The sequence below is a fragment of the Salvelinus sp. IW2-2015 genome, linkage group LG4q.1:29 (genome assembly GCF_002910315.2).
Source record: "Salvelinus sp. IW2-2015 linkage group LG4q.1:29, ASM291031v2, whole genome shotgun sequence".
Classification (NCBI taxonomy): Eukaryota; Metazoa; Chordata; class Actinopteri; order Salmoniformes; family Salmonidae; genus Salvelinus; species Salvelinus sp. IW2-2015.
In genome coordinates, this window is record NC_036842.1 from 51,850,521 (window position 1) to 51,874,991 (window position 24,471).

Below are 24,471 nucleotides of genomic sequence, written 5' to 3' on the forward strand. Positions count from 1 at the left end.
AGTGATGAGCTTTGGGGGCACTATGGTGTTGAACGCTGAGCTGTAGTCAATGAACAGCATTCTCACATAGGTGTTTGTTTCTTCCAGGTGGCTACAGACGTGAGTGCTACGGGGCGGTAGTCATTTAGGCAGGTTACCTTGGTGTTCTTGGGCGCAGGGACTATGGTGGTTTACTTGAAACATGTTGGTATTACAGCCTCGGTCAGGGAGAGGTTGAAAATGTCAGTGAAGACACTTGCCAGTTGTTCCGCGCATGCTCTGAATACAGGTCCTGGTAATATGTCTGGCCCCGCGGCCTTGTGAATGTTGACTTGTTTAAAGGTCTTACTCATATCGGCTATGGAGAGCGTGATCACACAGTTGTCTGGAACAGCTAGTGCTATCATGCATGCTTCAGTGTTGCTTGCCTCAAAGCGAGCATAGAATGCATTTAGCTCGTCTGGTAGGCTCGCGTCACTAGGTAGCTCGCGGCTGGGTTTCCCATTGTAATAGTTTGTAAGCCCTGCCACATCCGACGAGCATCAGAGCCGGTGTAGTAGGATTCAATCTTAGTCCTGTATTGACACTTTGCCTGTTTGATGATTCATTTGAGGGCATAGCAGGATTTCTTATAAGCGTCCGGATTAATGTCCCTCCTTGAAACCAGCAGTTCTAGCCTTTAGCTCAGTGCGGATGTTGCCTGTAATCCATGGCTTCTGGTTGGGATATGTACGTACGGTCACTGTGGGGACGACATCATTGATGCACTTGTTGATGAAGCCGGTGACTGATGTGGTATATTTTGATGTCTTCACTATTATTCGACAATGTAGAAAATAGTAAAAATACACAATCTAAGGTAACACCATGTAATTTAGTCTCCTCAACTTCTTCAACAGCCACACCATTCATTACCAGATTCAGCTGAGGTCTAGAACATGACATGGATGGTGTATTTGTGTCATTCAGAGGGTGAATGGGCAAGACAAAAGCTTTAAGTACCTTTGAATGGGGTATGGTAACAGGTGCCAGGTGCACCGGTTTGTGTCAACAAGTGCAACGGTGCTGGGTTTTTTCACGCTCAACAATTTCCAGTGTATATCAAGAAGGGTCCACCGCATGAAGGACATCCAACCAACTTGACATAACTGTTGGAAGCATTGGGGTCAACATGGGCCAGCATCTCTGTGGAAAGCTGTTGACACCTTGTAGAGTCCATGCCCCAACGAATTGAGGCTGTTCTGATGGCAAAAAGGGGTGCAACTCAATATTAGGAAGGTGTTCCTAATGTTTGCTATTGTCACACCCTGATCTGTTTCACCTGCCCTGTGCTTGTCTCCACCCCCCACTAGGGGTCTCCTATTTTCCCCATTATCCCCTGTGTATTTATACCTGCATTTTCTGTTTGTCTGTTGCCAGTTCATCTTGTTATGTCAGGTCTTACCAGCGTTTTTCTCCTGTTTTCAAGTTTTGTTTTCTAGTCTTCCCGGTTTTGACCTTTCTGTCTGTCCTGACCCTGAGTCTGCCTGCCGTTCTGTCCCTGATTGACTCTGCCTTGGATTACGAACCTCTGCCTGCCCTCGACCTGCCCTTTGCCTCGTCCTTTGTTATAATAAATATTCTGAGAATCAAACTATCCGCTTCCTGTGTCTGCATCTGGGTAATATCCTGAGTCTTGATAGGTATTCTCTGTGTATATGGAAGTAGTTTAGTGGCCAAAAAAAGGGGTTAAATATAGTTTAAAAAATCAATAAGATCTTTCTTATACCTCCCAGTTTAGGACAGACACATCAAAACAAACTTCCTGTTGATATATTGTTTGACTATCTGTTTTGCCACATATGAATATGTTATTCAATGCGTTTCTATGGGCTCATAGCAGTCGGGCCAAAATCAATGTATAATCCTTTTTTTTAATACCTACAGGGGTCCTACATTTCATAATCAAATACAAAAGTATCAATTGACACATTCTATACCGCCTTACACACTCTTGCCTGCATCTAGTTGATCTAGGGTGTAATCATTCGCCCAACAGTTGCAAACGAGAGTTTCTATTGGATAATTTCAGGTATGACGATGTCACGTCATAATCAACATAGCTACTAGTGTACAGTCAGCAGCAAGCAGTTACACCAAAGGCTTACCTTGACTTGGAAGAGTTCCAGTGTTGGATAGCCATAGTCAGCTAGCTAACATAGCATCCCTCTGTTTGAACTGGGAGTTTGAGTAGGCTAAACTAGCTAACTGCATTCGACGCTAGCTAAGTAAGTAAAAGTGAAAGTCAAAAATATAGCTAGCTCTCTCTCTTGCTTCTCCTTAATTTTGGAAGAAATTAATTTGTTCAAAACTGTTGAAGTATTGTCTTTCTCTCTCTTTGAGTCAACTACTAACCACATGTTATGCACTGCAGTGCTAGCTAAATGTAGCTTATGCTTTCAGTACTAGATTCAATCTCTGATCCTTTGATTTGGTGGACAACATGTCAGTTCATGCTGCAAGAGCTCTGATAGGTTGGAGGACGTCCTCCGGAAGTTGTCATAATTACTGTGTAAGTCTATGGAAGGGGGTAAGAACCATGACCCTCCTAGGTTTTGAATTGAAGTCAATGTACCCAGAGGAGGACGGAACCTAGCTGACCTCCAGCCACACCATGGTGCTACCCTACAGAGTGCTGTTGAGGCTACTGTAGACCTTCATTGCAAAACAATGTGTTTTAATCAATTATTTGGTGAGGTGAATATATTTAGAATAGTTTTATCTAAAAAGGATAATGTTTCACTTTTTATTTTTATGAAATTCACTGAAGAGGATGGTACTCCCCTTCCTCCTCTGAAGAGCCTCCACTGCACTGCACTGCACTAAACAGTCATGTGTTTATTCCGAGGCCTCCCCTTCCAGTATGAGCGCTTGGTCCTACCATGTCTTGAAGGGGATGAGATGGCCTGGTTTGAATTAGACAACTGTTCTGTTAAGGTGACCGTCAGCGCTGCGGTCGCCTCTTGATCTCGTTAACCAGCCTTCAGCACGCCTCACATTAGCATTGTCCGACTTGGAGAATGGGATCATCAGTTAAAGAGGCCTTTCTCGGTCCAAAACGATTTGGCTCAGTGCCCCTCTTGTTGTTTTTTTGTAAGACATCCCACTTCTTTTTGGGAACTTTGGGATCTCTTGGCTTCAATCTGATGTTTAGGTTTAGGGCTCTGGGGGTAGGATGTACTGTAGTAGCACATTGCTGAATACAGTTAGTCAATTTGTGTGTTTCATTTGATATTGTTATTTTAAGCTGATTAAGGCACTTTCTCATTTACAGCAGCAGAGAAGAAATTCACTTCTCTGTCACACTACTCTTAAAATAAACTTTTGTCTCTGGAGGTGCTCTTGAGGCAAAAGGGCTCCTCCAAATGGACAGAGATATTGCCCAGAAATTACCTCTCCACACCCATGAGCATAAATGTTTTTGCCCATATTGCATATAAAACGCATATACAGCTGTGTTTACACAGGCAGCCGAATTCAGATCCTTTTTTTCACTCATTGGTCTTTTGAACAAATCACATCAGATTTCTTTCAGAGCTGATCTGGCTGGTCAAAAGACCAATTAGTGGAAAAAAAAGGTCAGAATTGGGCTGCCTGTATGAACGCAGCCATGGTAGCCAAAATCGGATGTACACCGTTAGTAACTAGATGTCCATAGTAGATATTGAACAGAGATGAATCCATAGATGACACTCCCTCCAGCTATCAAGAGGGATAGATAAATGGATAGACAACACTTTATTTCTAAAATACTTTTTATGCAATTGTAATGATTTGTACTGAAGTGAAGTTCAGCAAAAAACACATGCTGCAGTATATACTGTACAATATACTGTTCGATGTACATTGTATGAACAATTTATTTATCTAATATTCATCTTTTGGGCAACAAAAGAGAGCAGTCTTATAACAAAACAATTGAAACAGAGCATGATGGTAATACCATCTTGAAATAATACAACGCTGAAAATCCATGCCAGGGGCCATTTAAAAAAAAAAAAATGCAACTGAGCGTAATGTTGAATGAGCCTGGAAATAACCCTCTCATGATTTTAGTATTAGTTCTTGTTGCTTTGAGTAACTTGGTTAAATGTAAATGAACATCTCTCTGGCCTGGAAGCCATCTCCATTTCCAAAGGAGGTTATCTCCAACCTCACTGTGGTAAAACAAATATTTGGAGAATCAGTTGAAATTACGCCATTCTTTTTTAGTAACTGTAACAATCAAGTGTACATTTTCTGGAAACACACATGGTTATATTGCCCGCATTCTTTTGCAACATTTCAACATTGTGTATCGATAAAAATACTATCTTCGATTCAAATAAAGATGCAGCAGACTGGAACTGTTTACATTTCTTCGGGCTCAGTTTTCTAACTAAGAGTCAATCCAAAGTATTCTTCCTTCTTCTCAAAGTAGTAGTCGAATCGGTTTATGGCGTACCTGCAGATAGAGGATAAGAGATGAAAGACCTTGAGGTGTTCCATGCGCATCATAATAAGGCTGGGATTCAATCCAAGGTGCATTATAGCGCATCGCACTAGACAGCCGACAATTCGCCGTTTAAAGGCATTTCACGGATATCTTAGTCACGGTAAATGCATGTCGGCTCATGTGTAAATGACCTTAAAACGTATGTTGTAGTGCTCTGCTTTATAAAGCACCTTGGATTAAATCCTGTCTTAAATCTAACTCCCCTCATGAACACACCTGCATGAACACAGGTGGAATGACATTGACGGAAAAACACATTTCTTTGTTTACCGTCAACAGTTTAACATAGTGAAGTACAGTTAAATAATCCACACTAAAATTATTATGCCGTAAAACACAAAGAAATGAAACATCTGGTGTTTATTCAAAGAAAATGTTTTCACCTGCTCTGCTAATTAATATTTAAATCATGGATTTACATGCTAATGAGTAAAAAGATGATAAATACAATTATTTTTTAAAGTGTTGCACTGCTCTGCGAACTACTGTATATCCATTCTGTCAAAAGCATTTAGAACTGTATAGGAGATGATTCGGGATCAGTCCCAGTCTTGTTTGGCTGGCCCGGATTGCCTTTTCAGCGCTTTTCTACACTCGTGAACTGTGCTTCAGACTCCAGCGTAGAGACTTATTCATCAACACAAATGCGGTGTGTTGCCATAATGCAGGGGAGGAAAAAACATGATTCATTTGATAACCGTTATCACAGTTCTTTCAGTGACGCCAGATAAAAGTAGCTTGTTTCAGTCATGGAGAGGAAGCAATTCAGTGAAAGCACTTTAAATGTTCCTCATTCTACGCTGCCTTTCCTTTCGGGGGGGGGCATGAGAGAGCACTTAATTGATTTTGACAAATGACAATGATGAAATTAAAATAACATGTTTACAAAGATTGGGATTTATACCAAATGTCATCCTACATTTCATATCCTGTAGATAYGCTGATGATAATGGGACTTGACAGTCAAATAATCAAACAATACTGATTAGGAAAACTAAGGTTTTCTAATCAATATATTACACATTTTCTTTATTCCACGGGCAATTTCTCCCTCTTACTTTGGACAAACTGTTTTACAATTTTTTTTTCAAAATGTGTAACTGCCTTAATTTTGCTGGACCCCAGGAAGAGTAGGCAGTAGCTAATGAGGATCCATAATAAATACAATAGCATGTTGTATCTTCACAGAAGTTGCCCCAAAATGGCATTGCTTTGTGTACTTGCCTTTCATTACATTAAGTTTGTTTTGACTTTCAACATCTGAACAAAGTACGGTTTCTTTTAAAGCCTAGACATGTTTCAAAAGTTGACCAAGAGTAAAGTGGTTTTGTATTTGTTTGAACCATGTTGTTCAACACTTCAATACGTCTAATGTCTGTGTGTGCTCTCGCCGTTGGCTATTGTGCTTGTCTTTGAAACAGAGTGAAGTTTCAAAAGAACGGAAAATGGAGACATAAAGGACTTTATCGTTAACTCCTCAATGCCTGCTCAGTATATAGTGTGAACGTTACTGGACAGCGCCTTAACTCAGTGATGAAAAGACTCATTTAGACACAACAGTTGAATTACATAAAGCTCTATTCCAGTTCCGCCACGTACCCCTTGGCATTGTGTGTGTTTTGATTTTGTTTTGTTGTATTTGTTTTGTATGAATCTTTCACTCTGTTAAAATTGATAGTTTGGGCCTGAAATTGGCAATGACATTATGGAAAGGATGGTAAATTGTTTCCATTGTTCAATTTCATAAAAAGTTATTTATCTGAAAAATGTAGAACTTGTTTTAGAGTCGTCATCTGACTTCTAATAGTAACTTGGTTAATCAGAAAACAGTTATTGTTGAGAACGAATGATTACAAATATTTTTTCCATTGAGCCATCTGTTGTAATTTGCAGTTTTTTCCCTTTTGCTTAAAGATGAAATAAGTCTATGGTTATATGATGTAGGCATACCGTTTGACACGTGACCTCATTGACCACATGAAGCGCAGTAAAGAAAACCTACATTTAACTTCTCCAACAGTATTAAATGAAAATGAAAGTAGAAAAAAATTAACCATATTATCTTACAATAAATCTAAAATAAAAACATTTTCCTATTTACTATTTAGAAAAAGGGGGGCAAATTCAAACACTGAAAAGCAGGTAAACCATTCCACAATGTGCTTTTGTGCATGTCCCCATTTTCTTCACTCAAACCATTCCAAACAGTGGGCCTCTTACTCATTTCCTCATAATAATGTCTTCGTCAAATTGGCTTTGGAAGCATGGAATAACCGCTGCCTTGCCAATACATCCACAAACTCAACCGCTGCCTAGCAGATACAAGTGAAACAAAAAATAAATAAAGTCAATATCAACGGTAGGGTGGGAGGCAGGGAGGGTGGAGTTCATGCATTCCCATTGCGGCTCCCCAATATCACATGGACATGTGGCTTTGGTTAAGTGTGAGGCCTAGCAGTTGCCTGTCACTCGTTGAGTAGTCAGCAGAGACTCGTCTTAAAAGGGATAACGCAACAAGTAAATGGGCATAGAGAGAAACACCCCAACAAACCTCCATCGTGAGGACCCTCCTTCTCCAAGTCTAGGACATATGCTCTCTTTTGGAAGCTCTGGAGGGGGACCCCTTAAGTGACTGGTGCAAACTCACTGTTGTTTTCCACCTTGTTATGGTTAACCTTAGATTTGGGATATAGGGATGTAATCTGACTCTTTCTACGCACATTGGGGCAACTTGTGCCTGGAGCTTAGTGGGGCCAGACAGGCTAACAGCCACATATGGCCGAACCAGGGGTGAGAGACAGACATGGAGGACCAATGAGACTGGAACAATACTGTCTCTGTTCCATCTGCTCCTGCTGGATCGCATTTCCTCCATAGTTCCGATATAAAGTGGTGGGGCCCCTGTCACTGATCCACAGAGCGGACAGCGAAGCCACACATAGGGGAGGGTGCCGTGTGTCAATAGTGATTAACGTCAGCACAGTGGCGACTGCTGCTTCTGTGGGGTACAATGGGGCATTGGAGGACAGGAATACTTTCTGCTCAGAGGACTATGCTGTTCATAATACATTTTGGTCCCCCTGAAAATACAAATATTTGTTACTGGGGCTAATGTGTTACCAGGTGATTCGATTAAAGTTAATGCATTGTGCAATAATTTTTCTTATTTCTCATGAAGGTTGTGTGAGTGTTGGGCGGCAGGGATCTGACGAGAGGAACGGCTATTCGTAGTAAAGCTATGTAAACACTTGTAGGTTTTACTTGGTATCAGCATTTAGAAGCAACGCACTGGGCACAGACATCAGTTCAACGTCTAGTTTTGATTTACCTTTGGTTGAGTTGTCAAATAATGTGAAACATGAAATCAACAAAACAATTCACCATGCCATTGGATTTAGGTGAAAAGTTGAGTGAAAAAAATACAAAATGCCCTGACGCTGATGACTTTTTACAAATCCAATCAGTTTTACACATTGATTCAATATCGTCATATACATTTTGGGGGGTTTGAAATGACGTGGAAACAATGTTGATGAACCAGTTTTGCCCAATGGGAATATTGGTCACATTCAAGACTCTAGAGATACAGGTCACTCACCTTTCAAAGTCAAAATCAATGGAGGAATATCTGGCCTGCAGGATTGCCCAGAGACCCCATAAAAAGTTGGAGGCCTGCGAATAGATGGAGAAAAACAGAGGGATAAGGAGAAAGCGAGAGAAGCAAAAGTTAGGACACAGGTTTCCTGCTTGTTCAGGCCAGGGTTGCACTTGACCTCATCTTCTGTATACATCCAATGCTTTACCCTGTGACTAAAAATGTTGTATTACTATTGAATAGATTTCAGAGTCTTGTCCATCTTAAAGTTCTGAAATTGAAGTACCCACTGAGTTGTCATATCGAGACATTGTAGCCTGCTGTTGAATCTGAAGTGCTTTAGACGCCAGAAAACAATAAAAAAAATCCTCTCTGGTTATTGTCCTGTCATGTATGTCCCCAGCGGCCTTTGTTCAACATTGCTGTGGTTTTGAGGATGTACCTCTCATGGTGAAAGATTGTGTGCCCACCGGACAGAAATGTAATGGGCTTTCTTATGCCGCGTCCCGGGCGAATCATGATGGCAGGACAGAAACAGATGTAACTGTTTTCAATGAGATGACGACGACAAATGCTGCAACGGCCGACAGAAAATACTGCCCACTGCGGCTGGACGGAATTTGAGGCAAGAGCTGAAATAGAGGCCCGGACTCTAACTTGCAAGAGGTGTATTGTTTTGGGATGTTATTTAGGAAATATTTTCATGACAGGCTTTTGTATACCCATAAACCACATGTGAATTGTGGTTTTGCTTTCCCTGTGTTTTGCTTCTGAAAAATATGGGGAAAAGTCTATAGGTTCCCACGCTTCCATACATTTCTGTTGTCATCCACCCTTATTGTAATTCTCTATGGTGGGACCACTAATCATTTCCTAACGAGTTCCAGGCAGACCTCTGTGCTGTGGCCGAATGATATAATCACATTTTTATTTGATAATCAAATAAAGGGTGGAATGAAATACTGGAGCAGTATGTGGTTTCCCCTCTCGTTTTTTCCCTGCCACATTTTCATATGTAACGTCTCTCCTCAGTTCTAGATGGAGATGGAGTGCATTTTTTTTGTTGCTATGATTAATAACATTAAGATGCCATTAGCCTAACTCTAAGCAGAGATGGCCAATGACAGGGAGCCATTCAGAAAAGCCCAGAGACGAAGCATGCTACTAATACGAAATAGAGTCATCATCACAGAGTCACAGTCTTTGGCCCTTCGGTACCTGGGAAGGGGTTCCCTGATGGGGACAAAGAAGATTCAGATCAACTTATTATACCCCCGGGGGGTGGGGTGGGGGGGGGGGGGGGGGATTCATTTGGTCATGTGCTTAAAAAGACGGTACATAAAACATGAAACACACAGAAACAACACAATGGAATTCATTCAAAGTGCCATAGCTACACATTGAAAGTGAAAGTGCAATATGCTGTATTGTCATGTTTTGTCTTTGATCATGTCTTGTCCCTGTGCTTCCCTCTGCTGGTCTTATTAGGTTCTTTCTCTTTCTCTCTCTCTATCGTTCCGTTCCTGCTCCCAGCTGTTTCTCATTCTCCCTACGACCTCATTTACTCTTTCACACCTGTCCCCTATTTTGCCCTCTGATTAGAGTCCCTATTTCTCCCTCTGTTTTCCGCTCCTGTCCTTGTCGGATTCTTGTTTGATGTTTGCTGTTCCTGTGTCGTTGTTTCGCCCTGTCGTGTTCTTTGCCTTCTTCAGATGCTGCGTGTGAGCAGGTGTCTATGTCAGCTACGGCCAGTGCCTTCCCGAAGCGACCTGCAGTCTGTGGTCGCGTCTCCAGGCGTTCCTCTCTATTGACGAGAGGATTTCAGTTTCCTGTTTTGGATTACCATTGATTATATCCAGGAGAATCATTATTTGTTTATTACTGGAATAAAGACTCTGTTACTATTACGTCGCTTTTGGGTCCTCATTCATCAGCATAACATGTATACTCGAGGGACCAACAGACTATCTATTATACAGCCTAATGGATGTTGGGGAAAAAATGAGTCCCCATATCTATCTGTTTTGATTTTCTTTTGAAAAAGTCTCTTTCCCCTTGTCCGGCTGCTGCTGTGACTGAGTTTTGAGTAAAGGGGATGAGTACTGTCTTGTTAAATACTTTCAAGTTTTAGGAGGATGAGTTTTGTGTATACGTTGGTGTCTGATTCTTGATCTACACCAATTATTTCCAAACATGCATATATGACCAAAGGACTGCACACTGCAGGACAGATTTATAGAACGTTTGTTAGATATGGCAGTCGATATTAAAAATGTTCAGTTTGCGTAAAAAAACATTCTCTTTTGCAATTTCTTTATCATAGAGCGAGTTGTAGAGAACTCAGTGTGCCTTGGCTCGCTCTGTCTGGGCTTAAGATGGGGAGAGGAGCAGTGGAGAAGCTCCCATCCCAAGAACATTGGCGGAGAGCCACTTCTTAGTGATGCCACAGAGACGATTTGTCTATTAAAGGGCTCTGGGAAATATCAAAACATACCCCAGCAGTTCAGGGGGCATCAATATCAGTTCTTTCTCTTTTTGTGATTGATGAAGGGCAATTCCACAGAAACGGATAACGGTAACAAACCATACAACTCTATGCACAAGGACTACTTTGAGCAATTTCCATCGAGAAATTCACAAAAACACAGTTACTGGAAGAACTGTGCAGATGCAAAGTTTGGTAAGAGAATCGCGGTAAAATCTTGCTCAGTTTTTTATGCGACCACATTTTCCAAAATCTTGAACAAATATAGTGTTCCGAATTAAGATTCAAAGATGTCTGCAGAAAGAATTGCTTGTCAGCTATGACATGACACCTTGAGTTTAAAAAAAATCCCTTTTGGTTATTGAACTACAATAAGTGTAGTGGATTTACACCCGGTAAAATATTTACGGTAACGGAATTACATAATGGGTCCCTGATCTGTACTATACAGAAATGCATAATCGTGGATATATACAGTTGAAGTCGGAAGTTTAAATACACCTTAGTCAAATACATTTAAACTCAGTTTTTCACAATTCCTGACATTTAATCAGAGTAAAAATTCCCTGTTTTAGGTCAGTTAGGATCACCACTTTATTTTAAGAATGTGAAATGTTAGAATAATAGTTGAGAGAATGATTTATTTCAGCTTTTCTTTCATCACATTCGCAGTGGGTCAGAAGTTTACATACACTCAATTAGTATTTGGTAGCATTGCCTTTATATTGTTTAACTTGAGTCAAACGTTTCAGGTAGCCTTCCACAAGCTTCCCACAATAAGTTGGGTGAATTTTGGCCCATTCCTCCTGACAGAGCTGGTGTAACTGAGTCAGGTTTGTAGGCCTCCTTGCTCGCACACGCTTTTTCAGTTCTGCCCACACATTTTGTATAGGATTGAGGTCAGGGCTTTGTGATGGCCACTCCAATACCTTGACTTTGTTGTCCTTAAGCCATTTTGCAACAACTTTGGAAGTATGCTTGGGGTCATTGTCCATTTGGAAGACCCACACAAGTTTTAATGACTCCAACCTAAGTGTATGTAAACTTCCGACTTCAACTGTAAGTCATTCTCTTCATGGTGATGTATCCTGAATAGGCACACAAATGTAGAAATATGCAATATCATAATTTGCATATTTGGGTATTATTCTACCCACTGGCTACATTTGGTTGGTTCGTAGCGGACCAAATCTGAACCAATCATAGACGTCTATGTTTCATAAGTTCGGACATCACAGTACAGCACAGTAGCGTAAAGTAGCTTACAGTACAGCACAGTAGAGTAGAGTATAGTTCAGTGCAGTACAGTAAAGCAAAGTATAGTTCAGTACTGTACTATAGTCTAGTGTGCTCTACTGTACTGTACTGAACTCTACGTGTATTTACAGTACTGTACTCTAATAAAACTGTGCTGTCCAAACTTGTGAAACATAAACATCAATGATTGGTTCAGATTTGGTCCGGTCACCAATCATTGACGTCTATGTTTGGGCCAAGTCAAGGCCGGTCTGGATGATAAATCAAAGTCCGTGGTTTCTGACTACACATGTGCTATGATTTCCCATTTCCCAATTTGGTAACAGAATTAAGAGATTTAATCACTTAATAGATCATAAACAAAATTGATATTGGTAGGTCTACTTTTACATTCCTCTGGGCACCAACTGGTTGAATCGAAGTTGTTTCAAAGTAATTTGTAAACGTATTGTGCTGCGGAATCTACGTGGAAAATACATTGAATTTGAAAAAAGTTAACGGTTGTTTTGAGGGTGGAATTTCAACCACGGGATTATGTCATCATTGTAACCAATTTTCAACATAGACAAACCTTATATAAAATATGTTTAATTTGTACCTTTGAAACAACATCAGATCTTCAACGTTATTTGCTGGGCAGCACCTCCTACTGGATAGTTGATCTATCTACAGGTATTCATTTGGTCCCCCATCCAGGGTTTTAACCAAGCCCTGTGCTGCTTAGCTTTGATATTTGCCACTGACTAGTACCAATACACTATCGTGAGAATGATTGCACGATCTCTTAATAACTAAATATATTACAATCTCTCCCTCAAAGTCAGCAAAGCAAAGAAGCTGATCGTGGACTACAGGAAACGGAATGGCGAGCACACCCCCATCCACATCAATGTGGCTGTAGTGGAGCGCGTTGAGAGCTTCAAGTTCCTCGGTGTCCACATCACTAAGGAATTAACATGGCCCACACACACCAACACAGTTGCGAAGAGGGCACGACAGCACCTCTTCCCCCTCAGGAGGCTGAAAAGATTTGGCATGGGCCCTCAGATCCTCAAAAAGTTTAACAACTGCACCATTGAATGCATCTTGACAGAGCAGCTGCAAGGCATCCGACCGCAAATGTGCTACAGAGGGTGGTGAGTACGGCCCAGTACATCACTGCCATTCAGGACTTCTATACCAGACGGTGTCAGAGGAAGACTCCAGCCACCCAAGCCGTAGACTGTTCTCTCTGCTACTGCCTGGCAAGTGGTACCAGTGCACCAAGTCTGGAACCAACAGGAGCCTGAACAGCTTCTAGCCCCAAGCCATAACTGCTGAACAAGACTGCTAAATAGTTAATCATATGGCTACCCGGACTACCTGCATTGACCATTTTTTGCACTAACTCTCTTGCACTGACTCTCTGGCACACACTGGATTCACTACTCACACACTCACACATACTTACACTGACACCCGAACACACACACTCACACACACTACATAGTGAGTCCAGTGTGAGTCCAGACAAATTCTGTCTCCTAGAGATGAACGTACTTTGGTGCGAAAAGTGCAAATCAATCCCAGAACAACAGCAAAGGACCTTGTGAGGATGTTGGAGGAAACAGGTACAAAAGTATCTACAGTGGGGAGAACAAGTATTTGATACACTGCCGATTTTGCAGGTTTTCCTACTTACAAAGCATGTAGAGGTCTGTCATTTTTATCATAGGTACACTTCAACTGTGTGTAACGGTTCTCCTCTTCCTCTTCATCCGAAGAGGAGGAGCATGGATTGAACCAAGACGACAGGGATACTAGACATGATACTTTATTAAACAAAATAACAAAAAAACGAATGTAGACAGACCTGGACTACGAACTTACATGTAACACGAAGAACGCACGAACAGGGAAATGACTACATAAAAACCGAACGAACAAAATGAACAATCAAACCGAAACAGTCCCTTATGGTGCAACATGACAGACACTAACACAGGAGACAACCACCCACAAACAAACAATGTGACCCCACCTACCTTAATATGATTCTCAATCAGAGGAGATGAAAACCACCTGCCTCTAATTGAGAACCATATTAGGTACCCAAACCAACATAGAAACAGAAAACATAGACTGCCACCCAAACTCACGTCCTGACCAGCTAACACATACAAAAACTAACAGAAAACAGGTCAGGAACGTGACAAACCCCCCCTCAAGGTGCATACTCCGAACGCACCACCAAAAGTCTAGGAGGGTCTGGGTGGGCATTCTACCACGGTGTGTGGCTCAGCTCAGGGCGAGGTCCCACCCCACCATAGTCATCCAGCTTACATCTCCCCCTTAGAATGACCACCCTCTTTTTCCACCCACCTAATATAAGGGGCAACACCAAGATAGTCGCTCTGGATAGAGCGTCTGCTAAATGACTTAAATGTAAATGTAAATAAGGGACAGCTCCGGACAAGGTAGCTCAGACAGCGAGTAGCGAGATAGAGAGTAGCTCAGGATAGAGAGGTAGCTCAGGATAGAGAGGTAGCTCAGGATAGAGGGGCAACTCCGGACTGAAAGGCAGCTCCGGACAGAGAGACACTCTGGACTGAGGGGCAGTTCCAGATTACTGGCAGCTCCGGGCTGGCTGACGGCTCTGGACGCTCATGGCTGGCTGACGGCTCTGGACGCTCATGGCTGGCTGACGGCTCTGGACGCTCATGGCTGGCTGACGGCTCTGGACGCTCATGGCTGGCTGACGGCTCTGGACGCTCATGGCTGGCTGACGGCTCTGGACGCTCATGTGGCTGACGGCTCTGGACGCTCATGGCTCACTGGCAGCTCTGGATGCTCATGGCTCACTGGCGGCTCTGGCAGATCCTGTCTGTTGGCGCTCTGGCAGATCCTGCTGGTTGACGCTCTGGCAGATCCTGTCTGCGTTGCGCTCTGCAGATCCTGTCTGGTTGGCGCGTCTGGCAGATCCTGTCTGGTTGGCGGCTCTGGCAGATCCTGTCTGGTTAGCAGCTCTGGCAGATCCTGTCTGGTAGCGGCTCTGGCAGATCCTGTCTGGTTGGCGGCTCTGGCAGATCCTGTCTGACGAATGGCTCTAGCGGCTCCTGACTGACTATCGGCTCGACGGCTCGGACAGACGGGCGGCTCTAATGGCTCGGGACAGACGGATGGCTCAGACGCGCTGGGAGACGGATGGCTCAGACGGCGCTGGGGAGACGGATGGCTCAGATGGCGCTGGGGAGACGGATGGCTCAGATGGCGCCGGGAGACGATGGCTCAGATGCGCTGGGAGACGGAGGCTCAGATGGCGCTGGGGAGACGGATGGCTCAGATGGCGCTGGGGAGACGGATGGCTCAGATGGCTGGGGAGACGAAGGCTCGATGGGCTAGGGAGACGGATGGCTCAGATGGCGCTGTGGAGACGGATGGCTCTGCCGGATAAGGCGCACTGTAGACCTGGTGCGTGGTGCCGGAACTGGAGGCACCGGCTAAGGACACGCACCTTCATGCTAGTGCGGGGAGCAGGGACAGGGCACACTGGACTCTCAAAGGGTACTTTTGCCTGGTGCGTGGTACCGGCACTGGTGGCACCGGGCTGCGGGCACGCACATCAGGACGATACGGGGAAAGGAACAGTGTGACAGGGCTCTGGAGACGCACAGGTGGCTTAGTGCGTGTGCCGGAACTGGAGGCACTGGGCTGGAGACACGCACCATAGGAAGAGTGTGGAGGAGGACAGGCTCTGAAAACGCACTGGAAGCCTGGTGCATGGTGTAGGCACTGGTGGTACTGGGCTGGGCGGGAGTAGCGCCGGAAATACCGACCGTGCAGGCGTACTGGCTCCCTTGAGCATTGAGCCTGCCAACCTTACCTGGTTGAATCTCCCCGTCGCCCACCCACGGGGAGGTGGAATAAACCGCACCGGGCTATGTAGGCGAACCGGGGACACCATGCGTAAGGCTGTCCATGTAAGCCGGCCCAAGGAGACGCACTGGTGGCCAGATATGTAGAGCCGGCTTCATGGCACTTGGCCAATGCTCAATCTAGCCCTACCAGTGCGGGAGGTGGAATAACCCGCACCGGGCTATGCCACACGTACAGGAGACACCGTGCGCTCTACTGCGTAACACGGCGTCTGCCCGTACTCCCGCTCTCCACGGTTAGCCTGGGAAGTGGGCGCAGGTCTCCTACCTGCCCTTGGCCCACCACCTCTTAGCCCCCCCAAGAAATTTTTGGGTTTCTTCACGGCTTCCGTGCTAGCAGCCGCGTACTTCATAAATCCGGTCTCTCTCTCCGTTGCCTCCGCTCTCCTAATCGCCTCCAGCTGTTCCCATGGAAGGCGATCTCTTCCAGCTCGGATCCTCCCATGTGTAGCAACCTTTTCATTTAACACGTCTCCCATGTCCACTGCTCGAACTCACGCTGCTTGGTTCTGGATTGGTGGTGTTTCTGTCACGGCCGTCTTGAGGTGAATGAATGGACCAAGACGCAGCGTGATACTTAGACATGATATTTATTAAACAAAATAACAAAAAAACGAATGTAGACAGACCTGGACTACGAACTTACATGTAACACGAAGAACGCACGAACAGGGAAATGACTACATAAAACCCGAACGAACAAAATGAACAAACAAACCGAAACAGTCCGTATGGTGCAACATAGACAGACACTAACACAGGAGACAACCACCCACAAACAAACAATGTGACCCACCTACCTTAATATGATCTCAATCAGAGGAGATGAAAACCACCTGCCTCTAATTGAGAACCATTAGGTACCCAAACCAACATAGAAACAGAAAACATAGACTGCCACCCAAACTAACGTCCTGACCAGCTAACACATACAAAAACTAACAGAAACAGGTCAGAACGTGACACTGTGAGAGACGGAATCTAAAACAAAAATCCAGAAACATATTGTATGATTTTTAAGTAATTAATTAGCATTTATTGCATGACATAATATTGATACATCAGAAAAGCAGAACTTAATATTTGGTACAGAACCTTTGTTTTGCAATTACAGAGATCATACGTTTCCTGTAGTTCTTGACCAGGTTTGCACACACTGCAGCGGGATTTTGGCCCACTCCTCCATACAGACCTTCTCCAGATCCTTCAGGTTTCGGGCTGTCGCTGGGCAATATGGACTTTCAGCTCCCTCCAAAGATTTTCTATTGTTCAGGTCTGGAAACTGGCTAGGCCACTCCAGGACCTTGAAATGGTCTTACGGAGCCACTCCTTAGTTGCCCTGGCTGTGTGTTTGGGTTGTTGTCATGCTGGAAGACGCAGCCACGACCCATCTTCAATGCTCTTACTGAGGGAATGAGGTTGTTGGCCAAGATCTCGCGATACATGGCCCCATCCATCCTCCCCTCAATACGGGCAGTCGTCCTGTCCCCTTTGAATGATGTTTCCACCTCCATGCTTCACGGTTGGATTGTCTCTTGGGGTTGTACTCATCCTTCTTTCTCCTCCAAACACGGCGATGGAGTTTAGACCAAAAAGCTCTATTTTTGTCTCATCAGACCACATGACCTTCTCCCATTCCTCCTCTGGATCATCCAGATGGTCATTGGCAAACTTCAGACGGGCCTGGACATGCGCTGGCTTGAGCAGGGGACCTTGCGTGCGCTGCAGGATTTAATCCATGACGGCGTAGTGTGTTACTAATGGTTTTCTTTGAGACTGTGGTCCCATCTCTTCAGGTCATTGACCAGGTCCTGCCGTGTAGTTCTGGCTGATCCCTCACCTTCCTCATGATCATTGATCCCCACGAGGTGAGATTTGCATGGAGCCCCAGACCGAGGTTGATTGACCGTCATCTTGAACTTCTTCCATTTTCTAATAATTGCGCCAACAGTTGTTGCCTTCTCACCAAGCTGCTTGCCTATTGTCCTGTAGCTAGGACTGTCTGGGTGTGGTCTGAGAGAGGCGTCTAATTGGATGAGCCTAAAGGGAGGGATATGTAACCTGAAAACTAGCTGAAAACAGACAGGTTTGAAACTCTCTATGTTATTGGTCTATTAACTTATAACGCCTGGTGATGTTGTCAGGAATGCCAAAACTCAATCCCACCCAAACAGGCTGAAATAACAGGCGGCCTTTTCAAACAGCTCTTACACTAAAAGGGTATTATCATAACCTTCACAATTTCACAGTATTATTCCAACCTCATAGTGTGGAAATGTATAGAAAACCCCCCCCCCAAAAATCACATTTTTGATTGCACTGGGCCTTTAAATGAAAACCAGCTACGCCAAACGTTTTTTCTCGTGATTGTTTTGATCAACAAGCATATCCACCATCTCCACGCCAGACTTGCAAATTACTTGGACTGGAAACTTGACACAGCCATTAGTTGTCAGTGAGTGAGTGACTTCTCCCACTTCACCAAGCCAGAGTTCTTGGTTTGTCACAGAAATCTGATTTCAATCAACAAGATGTTATCGCTGCTCTTATTCATTTCCAGGCCATAATTTTTTCTTCCTCGCTCCACGTTTAGAGGAAAAGAAAATGCCTTCTCATCATTTCTGGGCTATTTTGAGAGACATCGACACTACCCCAAAGATTACCAAGACAATCTTGCATATTGTGTCGACTTATGAAAGCAGCATGAGTCTAGTCCAGCTCCACTCGAGCCTCCAACGCCTGGAAATTGTGGTTGTAAAAAAAAATACATCTCGGCTGCTGTCTGTCATTTTTTCTTGCAGTGGTTTCAAATCAACTCCGATAGAGTCTGTCAAAACGCACAGGGCGGTAGGTCGATCATACTTTGGTTTTTGGGAATCTGGACCCATAAACGGACATAGTTGGATGTTAGTTTAAATGTTGAACTATAGTGAAATTCAGGCTCCCCTGCAAAAACTACTACTTGTCTCTGCATCAACAAATACTCATTAAATGGATGTGTCAGCCAATGAACACAACAAATATATATGCGAGTTAGAAAGTAGATATAAAGTATTTTGCTGTGATTGTCTACTTAGACTATTGTGAAATATCAATGCCGGATAATAGGTGCTGTGCCATTGACTCTCACCAGTGAGAACTTGCAGACTTGAACATAGAGCTTCTGAACCTCTAGTTCTGTAACTGTGGCCTCCAGCCCCACACTGTGCTTGTAGCTCTCAAGGTAAGCAGTCAACCAGTCCCTCTGCAGTTCAGGTCTGGGATACAGGCTGTAGTCAGTGTCACTCGTACCTTGGGGATGGATCAAACACACAGATAAATGAGAACTTGTCAAACCATAGGGTTTGATTACACATCTTAAAGGGACATTTTACTCATAAATTTAACTTGTCAGTTTATCTTTTCTATACATTTGGGGTGGAGGCATATACTGTAGATGGACAGGGGTCGTGTCTTGACATTAGACTTAGAGATCTGAAAAAATACTTCTTTAGAGGTCTGAAAACAAACTTTGAAAGTGTAATGTCCATTTAATGAGCTTGGTTAGTACAAGTTCAATGTTGAAGGCGAAATTAAATATTGAAATACATTTAAATAATGAGAGAGAAAGCTGATGTGAGAGAAAGCTCAGTGACAAACAACAATAGCCACTACCCCTGTCAAAAACTGTATTTACTCATGTGATTTTGCAGTTTACACTATACCGCTCTCAGCTAAGGCTCCAAATAGAACCAGTTAACGTTAGCTAGCTAGCTAAGAAGCCCTTTAGCAAGCGCTTTAGATCAATGCCTGAGACTGATGGGCCCACACTGTTTGGCTAGCGAGATGAAATAGTCTACTGAGGCCTTCTAGCTAGCTATCTAACGTTAGCTCGTGCAAACTGCAACACCACCTAAGTAAATACAATTTTTGTACTGGCTATTTTTGTTGGGTTTGTTTGATTTTGCATAGTGACATTGCTAATCTATTTTTGGGATTAAACTATGCAGTTAACCCGGTCCAGGTAAAGAAAATAAGTTTCCAGTTCCTCCGAGATACACAGAAATAAAACAACCAGTCACGGATCAGGGGCCACTCCCTATGAATTATAAACTGAAGTAACGCACCTGCAAACTCATTGAAATGGTTGCCTATGTCGAAGGCCTGGTAGTTAAAATCAGCATACTCATAGTCAATGAATCTCACCATGCCTAAAGGAGGAGAGATTAATGTAGGGTTAATGCAGCTTATTACGATGACACACATGCACATTAGTAAACTGTTCTTTGGCACTTCAGTAATAGACGTATTTGAATCCAGATCTGGGTCTCAAATACTTGTAAAAAATCCATTCAAATACCTTACCTGGGCCTGTTGGAGCTTGCCTGGCTTAATAAATCAAACTGTCAACTCCACCCACCAGGCAGACTTCAAGTACTTGAAACCCAAGTCTGTACTCTATTCATGTTGCTATAATTGATAGTGTGATCTGAAAGCTTCAACAAATAATAGTTTTGGGGGTGCTTATATTTGTCGTGTTACACACTTGTACAAGTGTTCATCATTGCAAGTTTGTAATTGAAATGTGCTTCTTGCGAATCCAAACTCCCCCTGAGACACCCGGATGGAGTGGGGTCATGGTCAGGGTCACCGTTGTCCAGCGACCCTGGAGCAATTGGGGTTAAGTGCCTTGCTCAAGAGCATAGCGGCAGTTTTTTCAACTTGTCGGCTGTGAGATTTGAACCACCAACCTTTTGAGCCTAACCTCGAGGCTACCTCCCGCACCTTAGTCAACACCCAAAAGTCAATGCTAAATTTCCTCAATTAGATACAATGAAATTATTTTCCATTTTACTTAGATTATGTTCCAGTATCATAGGCTTTTAGTTTGTGCTTTACTGTTGCAACTGCAACGTCCCTGACAAGATTCAGAGAAACATGAATAATTTCTTTATCATAATCGTGTGCCTTACATGCATCATAGCAATGCTGCAAGTTTGAAATGACATTAGGACATTAAAAAAATGAAAAGAGGATTAAGGGAATAGGGTATAGGTTTAGTAGCAAAATAAAGGAAAGCTGTGGGATCGATCAAGACCGTTTCGTGAACCACATTTTGTCAAAGTTTTAAAGTGGAACATGTCCTACAATCAGACCACTTTATAAGTGGAAATAAGTGAAATCGAAGGGACATCAAGAGTTATTGAGTCTAAAATATGGCAATCTTGTATTCTTACCGACACTGATGGTCTATTGCACCAGATTGGCAGAACAAATGCTATACCTAAACAGTTCAATTCTAATGAATCCAGTTCTACCTCATGCCCCGTTGCTTTTCTAACTACTGTACAAAATGAACTCGCATCATACACCCTCACCCACCCTCTTTGTTGTCGTAGATTATATTTTTAGTCAGGAGGTCGTTGTGACACAGCACGGTCGGCGAGCCGATCTGAGAGAGGTGTCTTTTCAGCGTCTCCATTTCATCTGACAGGGTTTCGATGCTAGGGATCTCTCGCAGCAGCTTGGAACTGTGTGGGCAAAAAAAATCAATAAAATAACAGTTACACATTGCAGGCACTGAAAGTATCATCACATTCAAATGTATTTCATGCTATTCCACATGCTGTTTTTACACAGATGAAGGACGGTATAATGTGTTTTATAATGTACTAAAGATGCATGTGCTGCAGCCTTTCTTGTCGCCGGCTATTTTAATTCTGCGTCATTAAGACACGTGATGCCAAACTTCCAACAAATCTCCTTCGCCATTAGGGGCGATAAAGTCCTAGACCACTGTTACGCTACCCACAAGCAAGCGTCCAAGGCCCTCCTCCCTCATCCGCCATTCGGCATGTCAGATCATGAGTCCGTATTCCTGCTTCCCTGTTTACAAGCAGAAGCTCAAACAGGAAGTACCTGCGACTCGCCCCGTTGAGAAATGTCATCAGAATCAGAGATTATGCTACAGGACTGCTTTGCTAGCGCCGACTGGAATATGTTCCGAGACTCCGCCAATAACATTGACGAGCTCACCACCTCCGTCACTGGCTTCATTAGGAAATGCATCGGCGACGTTGTCCACAGAGTGAAGGTTCGCTGCTTCGGAGCCGGACAATATTCTTGGGCACATTCTCAGAGCATGTGCAGATCAGCTGGACTGAACTCCATCTGCATCTGCATCTGGATCATGGGCTTCCTGACTGCCACACTGCCCCTCAACACGTGGGCCCCACTGGGGTGTGTGCTTAGTCCCCTCCTGTACTCCCTGTTCACCCACAACTGTGTGGCCACGCACGACTCCAACACCATCATCAAGTTTGCTGACGGACACAACGGTGGCAGGCCTGATCACCGGCGATGATTATACAGCCTACAGGGAGGAGGTCAGTGACCTGGCAGTGTGGTGCCGGGACAACAAACTCTCCCTCAACATCAGTGAAACCAAGGAGCTGATCATGGACTACAGGAAACAGGGGGGCGAGCATACCACCAATGGAGGGGAGCTTCAAGTTCCTCTGTGTCCAAATCACTAAGGACTTAAAATGGTCTACTCACACAGTCGAGAGATTGAAAAGGTTTGTCATGGGCCCTCAAATCCTCAAAAAGTTATACAGCTGCAGCACTGAGAACATCTTGATCACTGCTTGTTAAGGCAACAGCACCGCCCTCGATCGCATGGTGCTACAGATGGTGGTGCGGACAGCCCAGTACATCACTGGGGCCGATCTCCCTACCATCTAGGACTTCTATATCAGGTGGTGTGAAAGGAAGGCCCGGAAAATCGTTCAAGACTCCAGCCACCCAAGCCATAGACTGTTCTCTCTGCTTCCGCACAGCAAGCGGTACCGGTGCATCAGGTCTGACACCAACATGCTCCTGAACAGCTTCTATTCCCAAGCCATAATCCTGCTAAATACTGTAGCTGACATAATGGCTACATGGACTATCTGAGTTGACCCTTATACTGTATTTTATTTTTGCACTGTCTCTATGCACACTCACGCACACTGACACTCCAACACACACATAACATGCACACACATTTATGCAGACTACACACCTGCACACACACTCACACACAATCATCATTTATGCTGCTGCCTCTCTGTTTATCATGTATCCTGATGCCTAGTCGCCTTACATATCTACCTGTATCACTCCAGTATTCCTGCACATTGTTAATAATATGGTATTGGAACTGACACTGTATATAGCTTCTTACTTTCTTGTGTTATTCTTATTGTTTTTGTTCTACCTTCTGTTATTTTTAGTGCTACAATGATATTGATTGCTGCATTGTTGGGTTTGGCGCGTGCAAGGCATTTCACTGTACTTGTTCATGTGACAATAAAACTTAAATCTTGAAACAGTAAACAGTATATAGTACATGTGCAGGGCTCAGTGCCTTCAAGAGACTTGACCACTGACTGAATACGGACATTTTAAAAGAAAATATACTATATTGGACTTATTTCCATGTTTCAAGTTGTTGCATTACATCACGTCCATGTTGGCCATTAATCTATCAGTACACAGTACAAATACAGAGACAAATAAAGTCCATTACTTCCTGTGCCTGCAAAGACTTGAAGAAAGTCTAGAAGAGGAAAACGTCTGGCCCGGTCTTGTATTCAACCAGGGGGAGAATTACTTAATGCAGTAGTTCTCCAACCTGTAGATGCATTCTCCAGGCCTGCATGCGTTTACATCAAAACAAGTTGTTTATGACACTAGACAGCACAACATATCATCCGGAGAGGTTACATGCCTTCACAATGTTTTGTTATTCCTTCTTGGGAAAGCACTATCAATCAACAAAGGTCTTATTTTCACGGACGCCACTCGAAAATGCACCTGGGAAACGCTGTGTAAGCATTGTGCCGTTCAAATGATTTTTTTTGTCTCTTTTCAATCGCCAAAGAAAAAAAATCCAAGAAAGTAATTTAAACACTGTTATACCTATTTATGCAAGGGGACAAACAGTTGTGGTGCTATTATACACAGTTGTCGACATAATTTAGTGGGGTCTGTTAGGAACGTACAATAAAAGCAGAGACGTAGGCCGTTGTTTACAGTCATGACAGAGCTCTTTTCCCCTCCTACAGACCCTGCACTATTTTCTCAGACCCACAATCACTCATTTGGATGGAAGATTACTTTGTTCAGCTCCGTTTGAATAATTTTTCATTGTCGTTACGAATGGACACTTTGCTCATCACTCATAAAGGCTTTGGGCCCTATTCAGTCAAAACTGTTATCTGTATTTCTGGGATATAGCCTACACTGTAACACAGTTTTGTTCTTACAACATGTGTTCTTGCAATTTTAGAATAACCCTGTTTTTTCTTAGTTTTTTACTTTCCCAGAAACTCTTAAAAATAGCTTAGTACAGGGGGTGGCAGGTAGCCTATTGGTTTGAGTGTTGGGCTAGTAACTGAAAGGTTGCTGGATCAAATCCCTGAGCTGACAAGGTAAAAATCTGTCATTCTGCCCCTGAACAAGGCAGTTAACCCACTGCTCCCTGGTAGGCTGTCATAATAAATAAGAATTTATTCTTAACTGACTTGACTAGTTAAATAAAACAGTATGATATTAGTATTTCATTCATATTTTAGCTTTTTATGGGCAATTTATTTGTATCTCAATATCATCAATATTCATTAAAATATGTCCTATTAAATGTGGTTCGCAAATTCCATATCTCTTTAAAAATGCAAACTCATTT

General features: G+C 43.4%; 1 protein-coding gene across 1 annotated transcript in view; it reads right to left on the bottom strand.

Annotated features, from left to right (window-relative positions):
* Window positions 1–3,739: 3,739 nt before the first annotated feature.
* The window catches only part of zgc:113516 (ETNK_euk domain-containing protein), a 33,895-nt gene continuing 13,163 nt past the window's right edge, over window positions 3,740–24,471 (bottom strand). The window contains exons 4-8 of the mRNA XM_023984982.2: window positions 21,126–21,274; window positions 19,871–19,954; window positions 18,895–19,055; window positions 8,112–8,185; window positions 3,740–4,462 (exon numbers count right to left, since the gene is read on the bottom strand). Coding sequence (XP_023840750.1) covers window positions 4,393–4,462; window positions 8,112–8,185; window positions 18,895–19,055; window positions 19,871–19,954; window positions 21,126–21,274 — 538 coding nt within the window. The 3' untranslated portion in view covers window positions 3,740–4,392. The remainder of the gene's footprint in view (window positions 4,463–8,111; window positions 8,186–18,894; window positions 19,056–19,870; window positions 19,955–21,125; window positions 21,275–24,471) is intronic.